At 33.9% G+C, this 15,344-nt stretch overlaps 1 protein-coding gene across 6 annotated transcripts; it reads right to left on the bottom strand.

Moving 5' to 3' along the window:
• Positions 1-1,347: 1,347 nt before the first annotated feature.
• On the bottom strand, positions 1,348-14,032 carry LOC143230838 (uncharacterized). 6 transcript variants are annotated; one of them, XM_076465081.1, is made up of 5 exons: positions 13,899-14,032; positions 13,152-13,347; positions 11,684-11,860; positions 9,092-9,272; positions 1,348-2,574 (listed from the first exon to the last, which is right to left on the bottom strand). In XM_076465081.1, exons 4-5 carry the CDS (start codon positions 9,096-9,098, stop codon positions 1,967-1,969), a joined length of 615 nt encoding a protein of 204 aa, XP_076321196.1. In that variant the 5' UTR covers positions 9,099-9,272; positions 11,684-11,860; positions 13,152-13,347; positions 13,899-14,032; the 3' UTR covers positions 1,348-1,966. The 6 variants fall into 6 exon arrangements, with proteins under 6 accessions (XP_076321196.1, XP_076321176.1, XP_076321187.1 ...); XM_076465061.1 differs by having other exon boundaries at positions 13,464-13,986; XM_076465072.1 differs by lacking the exon at positions 13,152-13,347 and having other exon boundaries at positions 13,464-13,986.
• Positions 14,033-15,344: the final 1,312 nt, after the last annotated feature.

The raw sequence follows: 15,344 nt of genomic DNA, 5'->3' as shown, positions 1-15,344 counted from the left end.
ACTATTGGGTTACACTTTTACCAAGAAATTGTGGGATTGACCTAACATTATAACGCCCCCACGGCTGAGAGGGCGAGAATGTTTGACGCGACGGGGATACGAACTCGTGACCCTCAGATACGAGTCGCACGCCTTAACACGCTTGGCCATGCCGGGCTCGAATTCAGCAATTATATCAACATATCTGTACCAGTATAGTTGTGGGTGTAAGGCGAAATTGATCGCTTGTGATTCAATCCGTGTAATAAAAATGTTCGCTAGAACTGGTGACACGGGATTCCACATACATAGGCCATTTATTTATAGGTAGTTTTGGTGGTAGTAAATTCTATAAGGGTTGCTAGTTGCTTGCTGGCGACGTGTATCAATGGGTTAGGGTCTTGGATACAAAGTTCTAAAGCTATCTTGCAAGCTTCAATTGTTGGGACTTCTGTAAAGAGAGAGATTAGATCAAAACTGGCCATTAAGACTTTATGATTTAGTTCATTAAAAATATATTTAAAGTTGAAAGACTCTTTGAAAAAGAAGCCGGCTGATGTTACATGTTTAGAAAATGCCCACGTTGTATATTTACCGAAGTTTGAATTTGTAGCTCGACATTATTGGTCGTAGTGGACAATCAGATTTGTGAGGTTTCGGGGTGCTGTGCAGCTGTGGTGTGCGTAAGTCGGTCTTTCGTAGGTAAGAATAAATATTTTCTGAGATTGTGTTATTTTTTCATTTGTAGTAGTATTTTGTTCAACTCGTTTTCATATGTTTTTGTTGTATTTGTATTTAGTAGTTTTAATTCAGTAGTTATTATTAATTTTAATAATATCCGCTACCTGTTTATATTATCTTCCCTAAGAATTGTGTCTGTCAACTGTCACATTCAAACAATCTCTCTCTCTTAATCTGAAGATAACCTAGGAAGGTTGAAACGTTGTTCTCTGTTAATACCAATACCAGCCGTTCTGAGGTGTAGTTGTAAATATAAATGCGATAATTATAACAAGCTTTATTGCGAAACACGGCTCGAGTTGTACATTGCGAATTATTTTTAAAGTCACATTTTTCAAAACCTTTGTTAAGGTGTGTTTGATATGTGAGTACCGTTACATCATAATGTCTCCTGGTTTGTATAAAATTCCAGGCCTCAGTTGGGTATACCCCCATTTCATTATGCATAATATGAACCTTTCTTTATTAACATTAGGGAAAAAGTTCTCACCACAGACACCATAACTGTACAATTTCTCATCCAACTACATATATTGGTTTCATGTCAAGAATTTGCATTATAAAAATACACCTTAGAACTTGGCTCAAGTGTGTAACTATAGATTTTCTAAAGTATACATCTCCTCACACGTGTTGAAATGGCTTTTATTCCAAATTTTTTATTACAACAAAACTGTATGGTTTCTATCCAGTATGTACTTTCTCATGTTGTTTTAACAAACAATTGCTTCGATATCCTTTATTACACATTACACAAATGTACGGTTTCTCTCCAGTGTGTATTCTCACGTGTAATTGTAAGCAACTATTTCTAAGAAATATTTTTCATCACACTACACAACTGAATGTTTTTTCACCAGTATGTAACTTCTTATGTCTGTTAAGATGACTTTTACTTGTAAATGCTTTATCACAAACAACACAACTGTATGGTTTCTCTCCAGTATGAACTCTCTCATGTCATTTTAATTGACTATTACTTTGATATCCTTTATGGCACAGTACACGACTGTATGGTATTTCCCCAGTATGTGTTCTCAGATGTACTTTTAAATTACTGTTTGTTAAAAATTGTTTGCCACACACTAAACACGTGTAAGGTTTCTCTCCAGTGTGTATCCTCATATATTCTTGTAGCAAGGAATTTCTTGAAAAATATTTTTTACACACTAAACAGCTGTATGGTTTTTCACCCGTATGTACTTTATTGTGCGTATTAAGATTACTTTTAGTCTTGAATGATTTATCACAAATTATACAACTGTAAGGCTTTTCTCCAGTGTGTATTCTCATATGCTGTTCCACAGGAATTTGTGGAAAACTTTTTCCCACACACCACACAACTACATGGCTTCTCTCCAGTGTGTTTCCTCATATGCTCTTGTAGCAAGGTATTTGTTAAAAATTCTTTGCCACACATTTCACAACTGTGTACCTTCTCATGTCTGTTAAGTTGGCTGTTACTTCTAAATGTCTTCCCACACACTTTACAACTGTGTGGTTTATCCTGAACATGTATCCTCAGGTGTATTTTTAAATTACTCTTTGATACAACTTGTTTACCACACTCTTCACATCTGTACAGTTTCTTGTGTGACTTAACATTTAATTCTGGACTATGATTTTTTCCCAATTCTCTGTCACATACATTATTACTGCATGACATAAATTCACTGTGGGAAATGTTAGATATTTTCTGGTTATTCACTCTCAACAGTGTTTCATCAAATATATTATCACCACTTTGATTCAGTGACCTGTAATTTGTTGACTTTGAAACAAGATATTTTGTCTTTACAACATGATGTCCAGGTAATGGTTTTCCAGAATAGTTGTTCAGGTATGGATTCAGATCTACAATCAAAAGATGGATTTAAAGAAACATAGAATTAATAAAAATATACATATGATGATTTAGTAACTGCCTAAATAACTATTGGTATGGACTAAACAGTTAATTCTATAACGAAACATTAAAAAGTTATATATACACCAAAACAGATCAAGCCTGAATAATAAATAGTTATTATTTCACCTTGAACAAAGGTTTTATTTTAAAGAAATGTGTCCACAGATTAAATGAGAACTTGAACAATACACAACAGAATCTGAAACAAACAGTGATAACAATATTTACACACATTCAGGTTTGTTACAGTAGTTAAAACATGAGTTTGGTTGGTTGGTAGATTAGACAACTGAGCACATCTAACAGGAGTATTTAGAAGGTGAAATGTAAGGGTGATAACATGTAAAAGAAATGTTAGTTGAATGCACTGGCAGATGTAAAGCTGTGTGGTCCCAGGGACTAACACGTTTTGTGGGCCCTAAATCCTATATAATTTTACATTGAATAAAACTATCAATTGGCCTTGGAGCTGAGACCCCTCTAGTCCCAAATCGGTACAAGACAAAAGAAACAGGGAGATTGTTATCTGCACATACCACAAAAACTTTTTTCTACAAACAAACTTTTGGGAAATGTTTGTTTTTTTCAACATGAATGTATGGTATCTTACCAATGTTTCTGCTGTGACAAAGTTTTCACTGAAGTATGACAACCACCTGTCTCTTAATAGTAAACCAAATGATAGATTAGGCTTCATATTTACTTAAACTACTTGCAACCAGAACACCACCAAACAAATATAACATTAGATAAACATGAAGAGAGTTTCATGTTATACACTTTATTCTGTAAAAACTGTACAGTATTAGCATCAGTTGGTCCAGTGAAGTAACAACACTTTACTGCTGGTACGTTTACTGTAACATGGTCAAGTCTCTTGGAACAGGATTGGCCAATTCAATTAAAAACAAACAAACCTAAATTTATCTTCATAATTTTTATACTAAAACTTTGAATATATTTTCTGTATCTTCACAAAATTTCACAGCCTTTCAGAAATAATTAAGTCTTTCGTAAACCAAGTATTTTCTCTAAAAATGTCTCCAAAAACATACAGAGTCAAAATGTTGACTTGTCTAAGCACAAGGATTAGAAACACTTTCTTCACCTGAAAAATCTCACATTTAATTTGTGTAATCTCTAAAATCTCCAAAACATTTAATTTTACTACAGCAAAACTTAATATTTTTTATTATCTCTACTTCAGTCCCATATAAGTTTGGTCAACTTCATCCACTTCCTAACCATTCAAAATAAATCTATGTCTTTTGTTTTTACTTTCTACAATGGTTTTAAATTATAACACAAAATTATGTTTATTTATCATAAAGAGCTTTAATCTTTTATCAGTATACATTCTTTTATACTTAAATGTTATTGTTTTATTGCCCTTTGAACTATGTGTGAACCAAAAAAGTTGAAAATCACTTGGCAAACATGTAGCTCATGTTACCCTATTGAATAACATAACGTGGGCTACTCACTAGTTGCACATGAACACATATTATGAAATACTTTTGTCATTGTTATACCTTATTTTACCTAATATTAGCTGAGAAGTTTCTAATTTTTACACTTCAGTTACTTTTGTAAGAATAAATAAATAGTGCATATGAAAAAAACGTGAATGAAAGTAACTTGTATAGACTTGATGATACTTAACTTTTTGATATTAATGCCACTGAAACACTGGGTAAGTTTTTGTTTCATTACATATTGCATCAAAGAATACAGAATAACATGTAATAAGCAGACAATATCCTATAACTATCACAGTTTTTCTAGTTTTTAAATATTCAACAAGAACTGTACAGAAAATTATGTATGCTATTCGGTAGATGAAAATCTTAGCTTTTTATCAACTACAAAATATACTATTAATCATGAGAAAAAACTATTGGTAACTTATGAAAGAGAGGACATGACAAGAGGAGTCAGATTTTTTTCATTTATGGCTCTGGAACCAATTAAGATTTAGAATATAAAATTTATGCTATGCTTGAGCAAAAATATTACAATGAATAACTTACTTCAAAATTTGTACTTCTCAGAGAGATGGTAAATAAATTATAGTATTTTGAACACCTAGAGAGTAAATCTCGTATTAGGGGAAAAAATAGAGACATAAAAATCCTCTTTAACAAAATATACAATGAGTGTTTCAAATAAACCCATCTTATCTACTACAACATCAAACCAAGGTATAAAGGATCTAGTAGATGTAGTGGGAATCATTCAATGAATAGTTGTAACAGATAAGGCAGGAGACAAAATTTACACTGCTTGTCTTGAGATTCGACTTGACCAGAAGCAAAATAAAGTGTAAAAGTTGTAAGCTTATCCTCAATGAGAAACCAGTTAGATTGAAATACCACAAAAAAGAAAATAATACATCAAAGTTACAATTCTCTTGACCTCAAATTATAATTCTCCTATACTGAAAACATACATCTGAGAGGTTCTTATCTTCTGTGACAGATATAGCTACTTCTGTTCAGTGTTCCCATCTATATGCAAATAGTTATGAGCATAGATATCCCATCAACCCCACAATCAAAGTGTAGTGTGGCTAGAGCAATCTTTAGACTGTATAATTTGGCATATGTTCCTTTATGTACAGTGAGGAGAACACTGTTCCATTCTGTGATTGACAGAGGATAACCTGCACTGCACTGATAGAGACATTCCTACCTTATTCTCAACACATTATGCTGTATACATGGACTATTTCTGGAGGGAATGCATTACTGATGAGGAACTCTTTACATTTACCATTCCAAGAACTATGAGTGGCAAAGGTCTCCCATGTTCCAGTTGAAGACTGCATGGGGTGGGGGGAATTCATGACTGGGAGACACCATAAATCCCTGGACCAAGTATATCTAATAACCAGGAAATTCTTTAACTGGCTAAAGTGTAAAAAATTATTGCAAAACCTAATCTAAAAAGTTGGAACGTGCAAGCCAGGGAAGTGGACAGACACTCTTCTGGTACTAATATTTTGCATGATAACCAACAAAAGGTATGGACAGTGGTCTAGCAGAAAAACAATTCTCAACAGTGGGCATTTCAGGAGCCAAGGCAAATGAATTTAATTATTTCCTTTAATACTGGCTCAATGCAAATTTAGGAAGTCTACCCTGTAAACAAACATTGGCCACTGAGAAGCAAGTGTTGGAACAGCATAAACAGACATGAAAATGAAAGTGTTTGTGTGTGTGTTTTGTTATAGCGAAGCCACATCAGGCTATCTGGTGAATCCAGCGAGGGGAATCGAACCCTAGTTGAGAAAATTAAATGATCATTTACCAACTACATATGGTAAGTAGAATGGAGAATTGTGATATTCTGGGGGAAGAGTTGAAACTGTCAAATTGTGGATATAATGAGATATGAAGGAAAATCCCTGGAAAAAGAGGGGACTTTGATAGCAATAAAGCATTGTTGGGATCATGAAATAGAGCCATGTTTGCCAAATAACACATGACTGACTGACCTAGACACAAAAGACAACCAGAATCAGCACCAAAAGAGAGGGCTGAAATCAAAAGAAGAAATATGGAAGAAAGGGTACAATCTCCACTCAAGCTGTCCAAGTCCTAGGAAGAAACAAGTAGGCACTGAAGTGATTACAACTCACAACTGGGTGCAGGGATCATGGTATATAACTTCAGACAGTAGATGAAGAGAGAACAGGTAATGAAGATGGGAAATTATGCAAAGTAGTGTTAATGGAGACAAGAGTCAGTCTTGAATGACATGAAAGAACTCTGGGACTTACAAATCCAAGAATCAAAAGGGGAACATCATGAGCCTTGATGAAGGAAACATGAAGTTTAAGGGGCTGAGGCATTTTGAGAATGGGAATGAAGTTGATTCATAAAATTGTTAAGATGGACTCGTATGACTAGAGCTGGAGGAAAAATCAGATGAACTTCAGCATTACAGACTCACAGTAAACAAACTTGACTAATTACATGCACATAAATTTGGAGGATGAACACTGTTCCCAACAGATAAAAGGTAACAAAGAATCCATGACACAATGAACTATGGTGTCATGTTATCCACAGTCATTGATCCTCCAGTGGATAGAGAGAAAGTTGGGACAGTGTTTGCAAAATTGCTTGAACCCTGTGAGGAAGTAGTAGGCACTACCATGTGCAAGTTCATGATCAATGTAGTAATGTTCCAGATAAAAGATTTTTTGTGTTTGTAAGTTGTGTAATGGCAATGTAATTTTAAATAAAACTTAAATCAATTTAAAAGGAAATCAAAGAATGTTAACATGATAACAAGGTAGTATGAATCCAACAAAACTGATTAAGTTTAAACCTAATAAAAAACACCTGTTAATATAGTGTCAAGGATATGAATGTAGGGAATATAAGTGTTTATGGGAATCTGCAGTGGACACAGGAGAAGTGATATCCTAATACTGGTGGAGGGCTATTGTTACATGAATGATTTCATGACACACTAATGCAGTTCTTGTTATACAATGTGACTAAGGGAAAACAGCTCCAGACTGGTGACATACATAAGATACCAACAGTATACTTACAAAGATTAACTACTGTATACAGTTATAACCTTCTGGTTTCACAAGAAACCATTGAAAGGTCAGCTGAAATATTAGGGAATGAGTGAGTAAACTTCAACATCCCAAGATGGGCTGAAAGGTTAAAACACCAAGTCATACCAAAAACATTATCAATGAGGCCTGCAGTAAATGAATCCTGTATAGTAAATATTTGGCCCTCATTAAAAGAACCAGAAGAACAAGAATATGTAACAGCTGATCGTATTGTATGAAATGGAAAAGCACACAAAAACAGCAGAGAACAGAGATAATTCACAATTATTGAGTAGAAAAGACCACAAGAAAACAATCTGTGAATAAAGAGCTTCAGAAGTAATACTGAATAAAAGCTAACATTTGGTTGCTAGTTTCTAACAGGTGAGAAAACAAGCATCACGAACTAGTGAAGTAAATATGGATTAGAACAAAGAACTGACTAACAAAAAGACATACAAGGATAGAACAAGTTTCTGAAGCATTGTGGCTAAAATACAAAACCTTCACTGCAGATAATGAAAGTCAAAATGACCTGAATAAAAGTTAACTTATTTGGTTGCTAGTTTCTAACAGTGTAGGTGAGAAAACAAGCATCACGAACTAGTGAAGTAAATATGGATTAGAACAAAGAACTGACAAAAAAACACTAACAAAAAGACATACAAGGATAGAACAAGTTTCTGAAGCATTGTGGCTAAAATACAAAATCTTCATTGCAGATAATGAAAGTCAAAATGACCTGAATAAAAGTTGATTTTTTTTTAAATTAAGTAATATTTAGATATAACCCATAAATGAAGCATTCAATGAATCATGAAATGTGTTGGGGATTGAACACTAACACGATGAAAAATTTGTGAATAAGGGACAGCAATACAATGTGTAGTTCACTATACATACTGAAGACAGTCAGTTATTGTTGGATTGGTTGGCTGGTTCTTTATTGTTGGAACTATATGTCTTAGAATTAAAACCAACTTTTTAATAAACTGAGGCAAATTTGAAAGAATAACTGTTAACAAAAAACTGAATTATTGCCATAAAATTGGAGCAATGCAAGTACACCATGTCCCACAAGAATTGAATGAATCAGGATTTATGGTTAAGCTGATACATGCTCTCTGTTATCATGAGAAACAAAACTCATACAAAGTAAAAATGCATTTCAGGATGACTGGTATGGGTGTTAGCACATTTACCAGCTGTCCTGATATACATTAATATATGCTCTGCATTTTATCACAGAACTCTTTAACACGTCTTTATTATAAAAGCAACAGAACAATATAATACTTATCATATTTTATTGTTAAGTCTGAATGTTTTGAAATTCAACATTATTTTACTAGCTGTTACTTTGGCCTCCTTTTACTTCATCATTTTTATTTTATGTTACTGAAGTAAGAGCTACAATAATGAATATGACAGTAAAATATCAGAAAACTACATAACAATATTTTATTTATACTAGAAATGTTTTATTAACTGCATTTATAATAATCTTCCAACAGAAAGTAAAAATTATAATTTTCCTGAACTGAAGATTTGTTTCCAATAATACTTAACTCCACTGACAATACAGCTATTTCTCAATCTCCAGGAATTCCACTCTTTTCCTATCTAAACATTCAGAATGCTTGCTCCAGTATTTTATGCCTCATTCTATTGCCTCAAGCAAATACTTATTCAGAAACTTCTCTGGCAACTTCAATTCACTCTCAATATAGGTAGTGTATAGAAGCATCTCATTCAGATAATGTAATCACTCTTTTGAGATATAAACTGGCTTTCAGTGGGGAGGTAAGATGGAAGAGTGTCAGTGGAGGTAAGTATTATTGTACATATATTTTCAGTTTAAGAAAATGTTTACTTCCAAAACATACTTATCATCCGCTGACACTAACTAGAATCCCACAGTGAGAAGATGGAGGAGATGGTGCAGGCATGATCCAAACAGAAAGCTTCTTTACAGAATGGTGGTGTACCAAGAGAAAAAAACGGTACAAGAGTGGGAGAGCTACATTAAATCCAGAACAGGTATGCTCTTCACCTTGAACTTACTTCCTATATCAAAGATGGAATACATGTGAGTAATTATCAGTATAGGCCATCCCCAATCAGACAGAAGAAGTTCCACAAATCAGAGTTAGAATTAAAAAGCTGTGGTACCTATATACCACATTGGTGGCTAGAGTTAATGAATTGCACTTTTATATATGTGTGTGTGTGTGTGTATACACTTGAGATTTGATCCTCTCCTCTACCCACAGCAATATGTTTCACACCACAGGGATGACGATAAGAAAGTTGGAAACACCTAAATGGACAAACTTTCTCCTCCTCTTGAAGAAGTCCAAAAGGTAACACCAGAGGCATGGAATTATGGAATCATGTATGCCATACTCAACCAAAGGAATAAAACTCCTCTGGATTCGAATTATAGGATCATGTATCCCATACTCAACCAAAGGAACAGAACTCTTCTAGACAGGAATTATGAACATTTATCCTCACTGTCTAACTAAATGGACAAGAAGTATTCTACTTGCCCATGGAATTTATGGAGAGGGTGTGGAACCTGTGCTCAAACAAGGATTTAGAATGGAACCACTTCATGTTTGGAATTATGACCAATATACAAAACCAATACTGACAAAAGAGAAGGGCTTTGTGCTTCCCAACCAGAAAGTTTTGTGTCAAATCTGAATCAGAATTATGAGTAGGTTACCACAGAGGCTGGTGTCATTCCCACTGAAATCTGGGAAAACATCCAGAGACAATAGTAGGAGAGCCCCCTACTCTGTCCTCTTCTCGAACTCTCTGGAGGAAAAGCCTCTCTCCTCCACCCCAGCAACTGGAAACTGAGGTAAGGACTCCTGAGCTCCACTATTACAGCCTGGAAGGTATTATGTGTTGAGGAGTCCTGAGGAACAGTGTAACAGGTGAACCAAGTTCCCTAAATTTTTAAAAGTAAACCAATCCCCATTTAGTCAATCCAATGATCAGTAGGATCCCCTTTAACTTCACTTATAATAGTCCATTAGTGGTGGTCCAATAGAATGTGGTTATATCATATAGAGAGTGCCGAGATGGGGTTATGGAACATCTCATTTCTACAGTGTCTGCTGCAACCAGTAGTGAGTATAATTAAATTTGGTGCTAGTGTTTAAATGGATTTAGAGAAGCACACCTATCTGGGCAACACTCACAACAGAGCAAGATCCAGTGAAAAAAAAGAGGTAAGGGGCTCTGGAAAGGAGAGAGACAAGAAGAGGACAAAAAATATTCACTCCTCCTTATAATCAACCAGATGTGGTTGAAATGGCCCCAGGGGGTAGTTGAAAATCTCTTTTTGTTGAAAATTATCACAGGGTTCAGTATGGAACACCACATAACCCCCAGACCAAATATATGTCTCCTCCTCACAACAGATTTAATCACAGATGGCCTCAATCGAGAGCAACACCCCACAACCTGTATAGAGACACTAAATTTACAGAGGAACAGGGTGTGTTTGATGAGAGTTTGAGCTGACAACAGTTACATAGGAACTGATGTCTGAAAACAGTCCATCATCCTTTTTTGAGGAAATGATAACAGTAAAAAAATCTACAAGGTAATGTCAAAATCACAATGAAAGACATAGCGAAGCACAGCACTTCATCAGAAGAAACTGTGGCCAATGCTTTGTCAAGAAGAAGTGTTTGAATTATCTGAGTGAGGTGCTTATACACAGCACCAGGACAGAGAGAACACTGATGTAAGTGGAGAGTGTAGTAATGCTAAAAATTCTCAAAATCATTTAAGTGTGGTATAGAAGACTGTAGCAAGAAAAACTAACACCTAAATGGGCAAACTGAACATTGAAAAATGTCCATATGTGTCAGAAGATGGTAAATACGTTTTGGTATAATAAAAACTGGTTAACCCTTTAGTTATATTCCCTAATACAGAGAAGTTGTAAATGAAGCTAAGAAGGGGGAAGAAAAAGAAAATCTCACAGTCCTCATATTAGGGGAGATAAAAAAAACAATTCTTAAAAATATTTTCTTATCAAACTAAAGACTGAAGACCTACATGACATTAAAATTTAACAAGTTCAATTTTAATATTAAATATATTCATATATGATGATAATAAAGTAGTTTAACTAAGTTTTGAATGTAACTCTCTAAATGTCTTGAAATGCACTTTGACCTGACTGTTGTAAGGGGGTTAATAAACAAAGTTTACCTCAAGGAACAACCAAATAGTAGAATAGGCTTTGTATTATTTAATTGTTTCTATCCACGAACATCACCAAGCATATCTAACATAACTATTTATATATCTTAGAGACAATCTGTGTTTCAAACTTAATTTCATAAAAACTATACATTATTACCATTATTTAAAACAATGTACTAACACCACTTTCATACTATCATGTCACCACCAAGTGGTTAATGGATATAGTTATTGAAGGTTACACTCACCTGATAAACCTTCTAACTCACAGTTAATTTGTTGTAACTCCTCTTTGGTTCACTTTTCAAACTCATAACATCACTTTGTGAAAAATCAACAGTTTCATAATCACTCTCACTGAACTTGGAAATAATGTTATCATTTGTTGATTCACTTGGTTCAGTTTTAACTTTGACAACTGTGTTCTGGAACAACAATCAATAATAACTAATGTTGTCAACACAGAGAAAATATTTACTTGTAAACCATTAGCCAGAACTGGTATTTTTGCTACAGAGTCATGTTTGCTAAGTTTCCATAATACACTAAATGATACCTGCACTACAAAACTTATTTATGTAACAAATACAACTAAAGTCAGTAGCTGGCGTTTTATATTGTAAACTTTTTACTTTGACAGAATTGTTATAAAACAAGAAGTGATCAATAATAACTGACATTATAAATAAACATAACATGTCAGCATAACCACAAACAAATTACACACATAACAATATAACCATTGGTATACTGGACATAATAATAAACACATGTACGTTAGATATAATGTGAAAGTCTAAATACAGTATTCAGACACATGATAAAAACAATAACGACCTTGTCACGGCTAAAAATTGCAAAGTAATCTCATGTGGATCATCCAGTACTAAACTTTCAATTAAAGAAAATTTATCTGTTATAAATGAGCTCCCAACTTTAAATAATAACACAGCTTCACTACAAATAAGTCTGTTCAGAATAAATTGTATACTATTGTTACACATTACATTATTTCTTTGTTTAATTTACTTCATCCTTTAATTCTGTATTTTAATTACTTGTTAGAATTTAGGGATCTTGGTCCCTATATCCTATGTTGGTGACAACTGAACTGCAATGTTACTTATATAGATATACTTTTGATGAGATCCAATTCTGTAGTCATAAAACCAATGGAATCACAACCGAGAAAGTAAGCAAAAGTTTGTGACTGTATTATAAAAGTATCTGTTCATGTCTGGTTCATGATGTGTCTTGAACGTGTTTTCTAGGTGTTTTTTTAAATATCTCGGCTTTTTCTGTGTTAGTGTATGCTGTTTCTCTATCAAGTTCCATTTTTGGAGCAATCTTAAAGGACTAGATTTGTTTTGAATTTTCCACAAATGTTCATAAGCGCCATCTGCATTTAGACTTTACTAATTTAGCAATGATAGATTACAGGGAATGCGACTTGTGAATGTCACCCAGCATTAACTTGTAGGCTATACTTCTAACAATGAATACTGGAATTGACAACAAAATTATAAAACCTCTAGGGGTGAAAGGGTAAGTACATTTGGTGAGAGGAACTCAAATCCACAACCCTCAGACTGTGAGCTGATCACCTTAACCACCAAGCCACAACATAAGTGTTTTTTTTTTTACAACAATATTTAATTTCTTACACCACTGCACAAGCTACATCCAACATATTCTACCAGTTCTTTAATCACGTACCTGGATGTTTATTCCTCACTGAAACAAATTACTGCTGTTCACAAAAGAAAAACAAACTCTTCTCAGGATGGACAAATGGCAGGTTACAAAATATATAATGCAACATCTTATAGTCAACAAAAAAACGTGACATTATGGAAGGTCTGTGTTAATGTTAGGAACTGACCATCCTTCCTGTGCTACTGGCTTGTAATAACTGTAATGTAATTTATATAAATTATGATAATTAATGTAATTTAACACAATATGAGGAATTCTGTGTATATATTTTACACGTTACAGAGGATTCAAATTCTAAACGTTTGAACTTACTACAAAATGACATTTTTCTTTTTCATTTTTCAGTCTTGTCTTCCAACAAGGCATTCTCCTCGTCAGAAATGTATTCAATTTTCATATTACACTTCTTAAGAGTTCTCATCAATCCTCTTATGTTACTTAACGTTTGCAATTACATCTCTCAAGCAAAAAGTGAAATACAATTCGCATTTTTTTCAAAAATTTATTACACTAAGCTATACAAAAACAGTATCTTAAAACTTTTAATTTCTTTTTACGTATTTAACATCATACATTGGACGTTTCCAACAAACAAAATTTTAATCCAGTTTCAAAATTAACACTCATTTAAATAGGCTTGGGTTCATAAAGCTATGGGTATTTTAATGAAACTTTTGCAAAATTGAACAAAATGACTTGCTTTCATATTTTATTTTAATGCACACAGAAACAGTCAGTAATACATACAATTAACAACGAAGATTACTGTTAACATTAACCATCCTCAAATCATACGCAACATCCCTAACTCCACAATATAGACGTCACCAGAAAAGCCTTACACAGTTGCTAGATGTCGCTGTATAGACATTTTGAAGGCGTATAAAATATTACCAAAAAAGGTTTACAGAATTAAATGGAGCATTAAAAGCAATCTCTTCAAACTTCTATATATCAAACAGGATGGGCAATTTCCGTTAAAGTGTGCAGACATTCCTGAAACAATACATTTCATATATTCAGTAAGCCATAAAAATGTATTAACACTAATGAGTTACTTACAAGTGATTTTTACAAATTCGTGAGGATCAAGTTCTATTCTTTTCTTACATTTTCACAGTTGAAGACTTAAAGAAAGATCTAGACATTATCTCTTTTTGTTGAATACGACGTTTATCAATTGCTTATTTTACTTCTTTGTTTGAATATCACTGTTATCAGCAACTAAAGGTCCGGCATGACCAGGTGGGTTAAGGCGTTCGACTCGTAATATGAGGGTCGTGGGTTCGAATCCCTGTCGCACCAAACATGCTTGCCCTTTCAGCCGTGGGAGTGTTATAATGTGACGGTCAATCTTCATATTCGTTGGTAAAATAATAGCCCAAGAATTGGGGGTTTGTGGTGATAACTAGCTGCCTTCCCTCTTACAGTTTTACACTGCTAAATTAGGGACGGCTAGCGCAGATAGCCGTTGAGTAGCTTTGAGTGAAATTCAAAACAAATAAACAAGCATCAACAAAAGTCGATTTTACAAACCTTTGTCACTAGGGAAACTCAAAAGTCACGACAGACAAAAACTGGGCTATCTACTGTATCAGCGTAAGAGAACTGAATCCCGAATATAGCGTTGTAAGTTACTTACATTAAGTGCTAATATCCGGGTTAGATTCCCCGCAATGGGCAAAAATATATAGCCCATTGTGTAATTTTGCGCTAAATACCAACAAGTTAAAATATTACTCATCATTGTTTACAACGTCAAATGCTATCCTTATTTATTGCACTTACAAGACTTAATAACTGTAGAACATCACTTAGAATGAGTTAAGATTGCTTAGTACTCTTAGTGTGTAGTAACTAAAAAAAAATTTCTATGAGCAGATTTCTATATTTTACACACATAAATGTTTCTGTCATATTTTTTAATTAACTTGAGCCATTTTTAAATTTGTTTATACTGAAAGGAGAAAACAAAGCATATTAAACATTTAGTAAATATACATATTATGATAATAATAACAAGTTGCATAGTACTGGACGATACCATGTTTGCCACCGCGTGAGTTAATAAATAAATATCTTGAAATTCCTCTTTGTATGTGTGTTCAGTACGAATAGTTTGTGTTCAAGTATTTCAAGTCAGGCTCTCACTTTTAGATATGTTTATACATGATTTTAAAAAGTTTGATTCAG

The sequence above is a fragment of the Tachypleus tridentatus genome, chromosome 1 (assembly GCF_004210375.1).
Source record: "Tachypleus tridentatus isolate NWPU-2018 chromosome 1, ASM421037v1, whole genome shotgun sequence".
NCBI classification, from domain to species: Eukaryota; Metazoa; Arthropoda; class Merostomata; order Xiphosura; family Limulidae; genus Tachypleus; species Tachypleus tridentatus.
The sequence above is the reverse complement of the archived record's forward strand: the minus strand, read 5'-3'. Positions and strand labels throughout refer to the sequence as shown.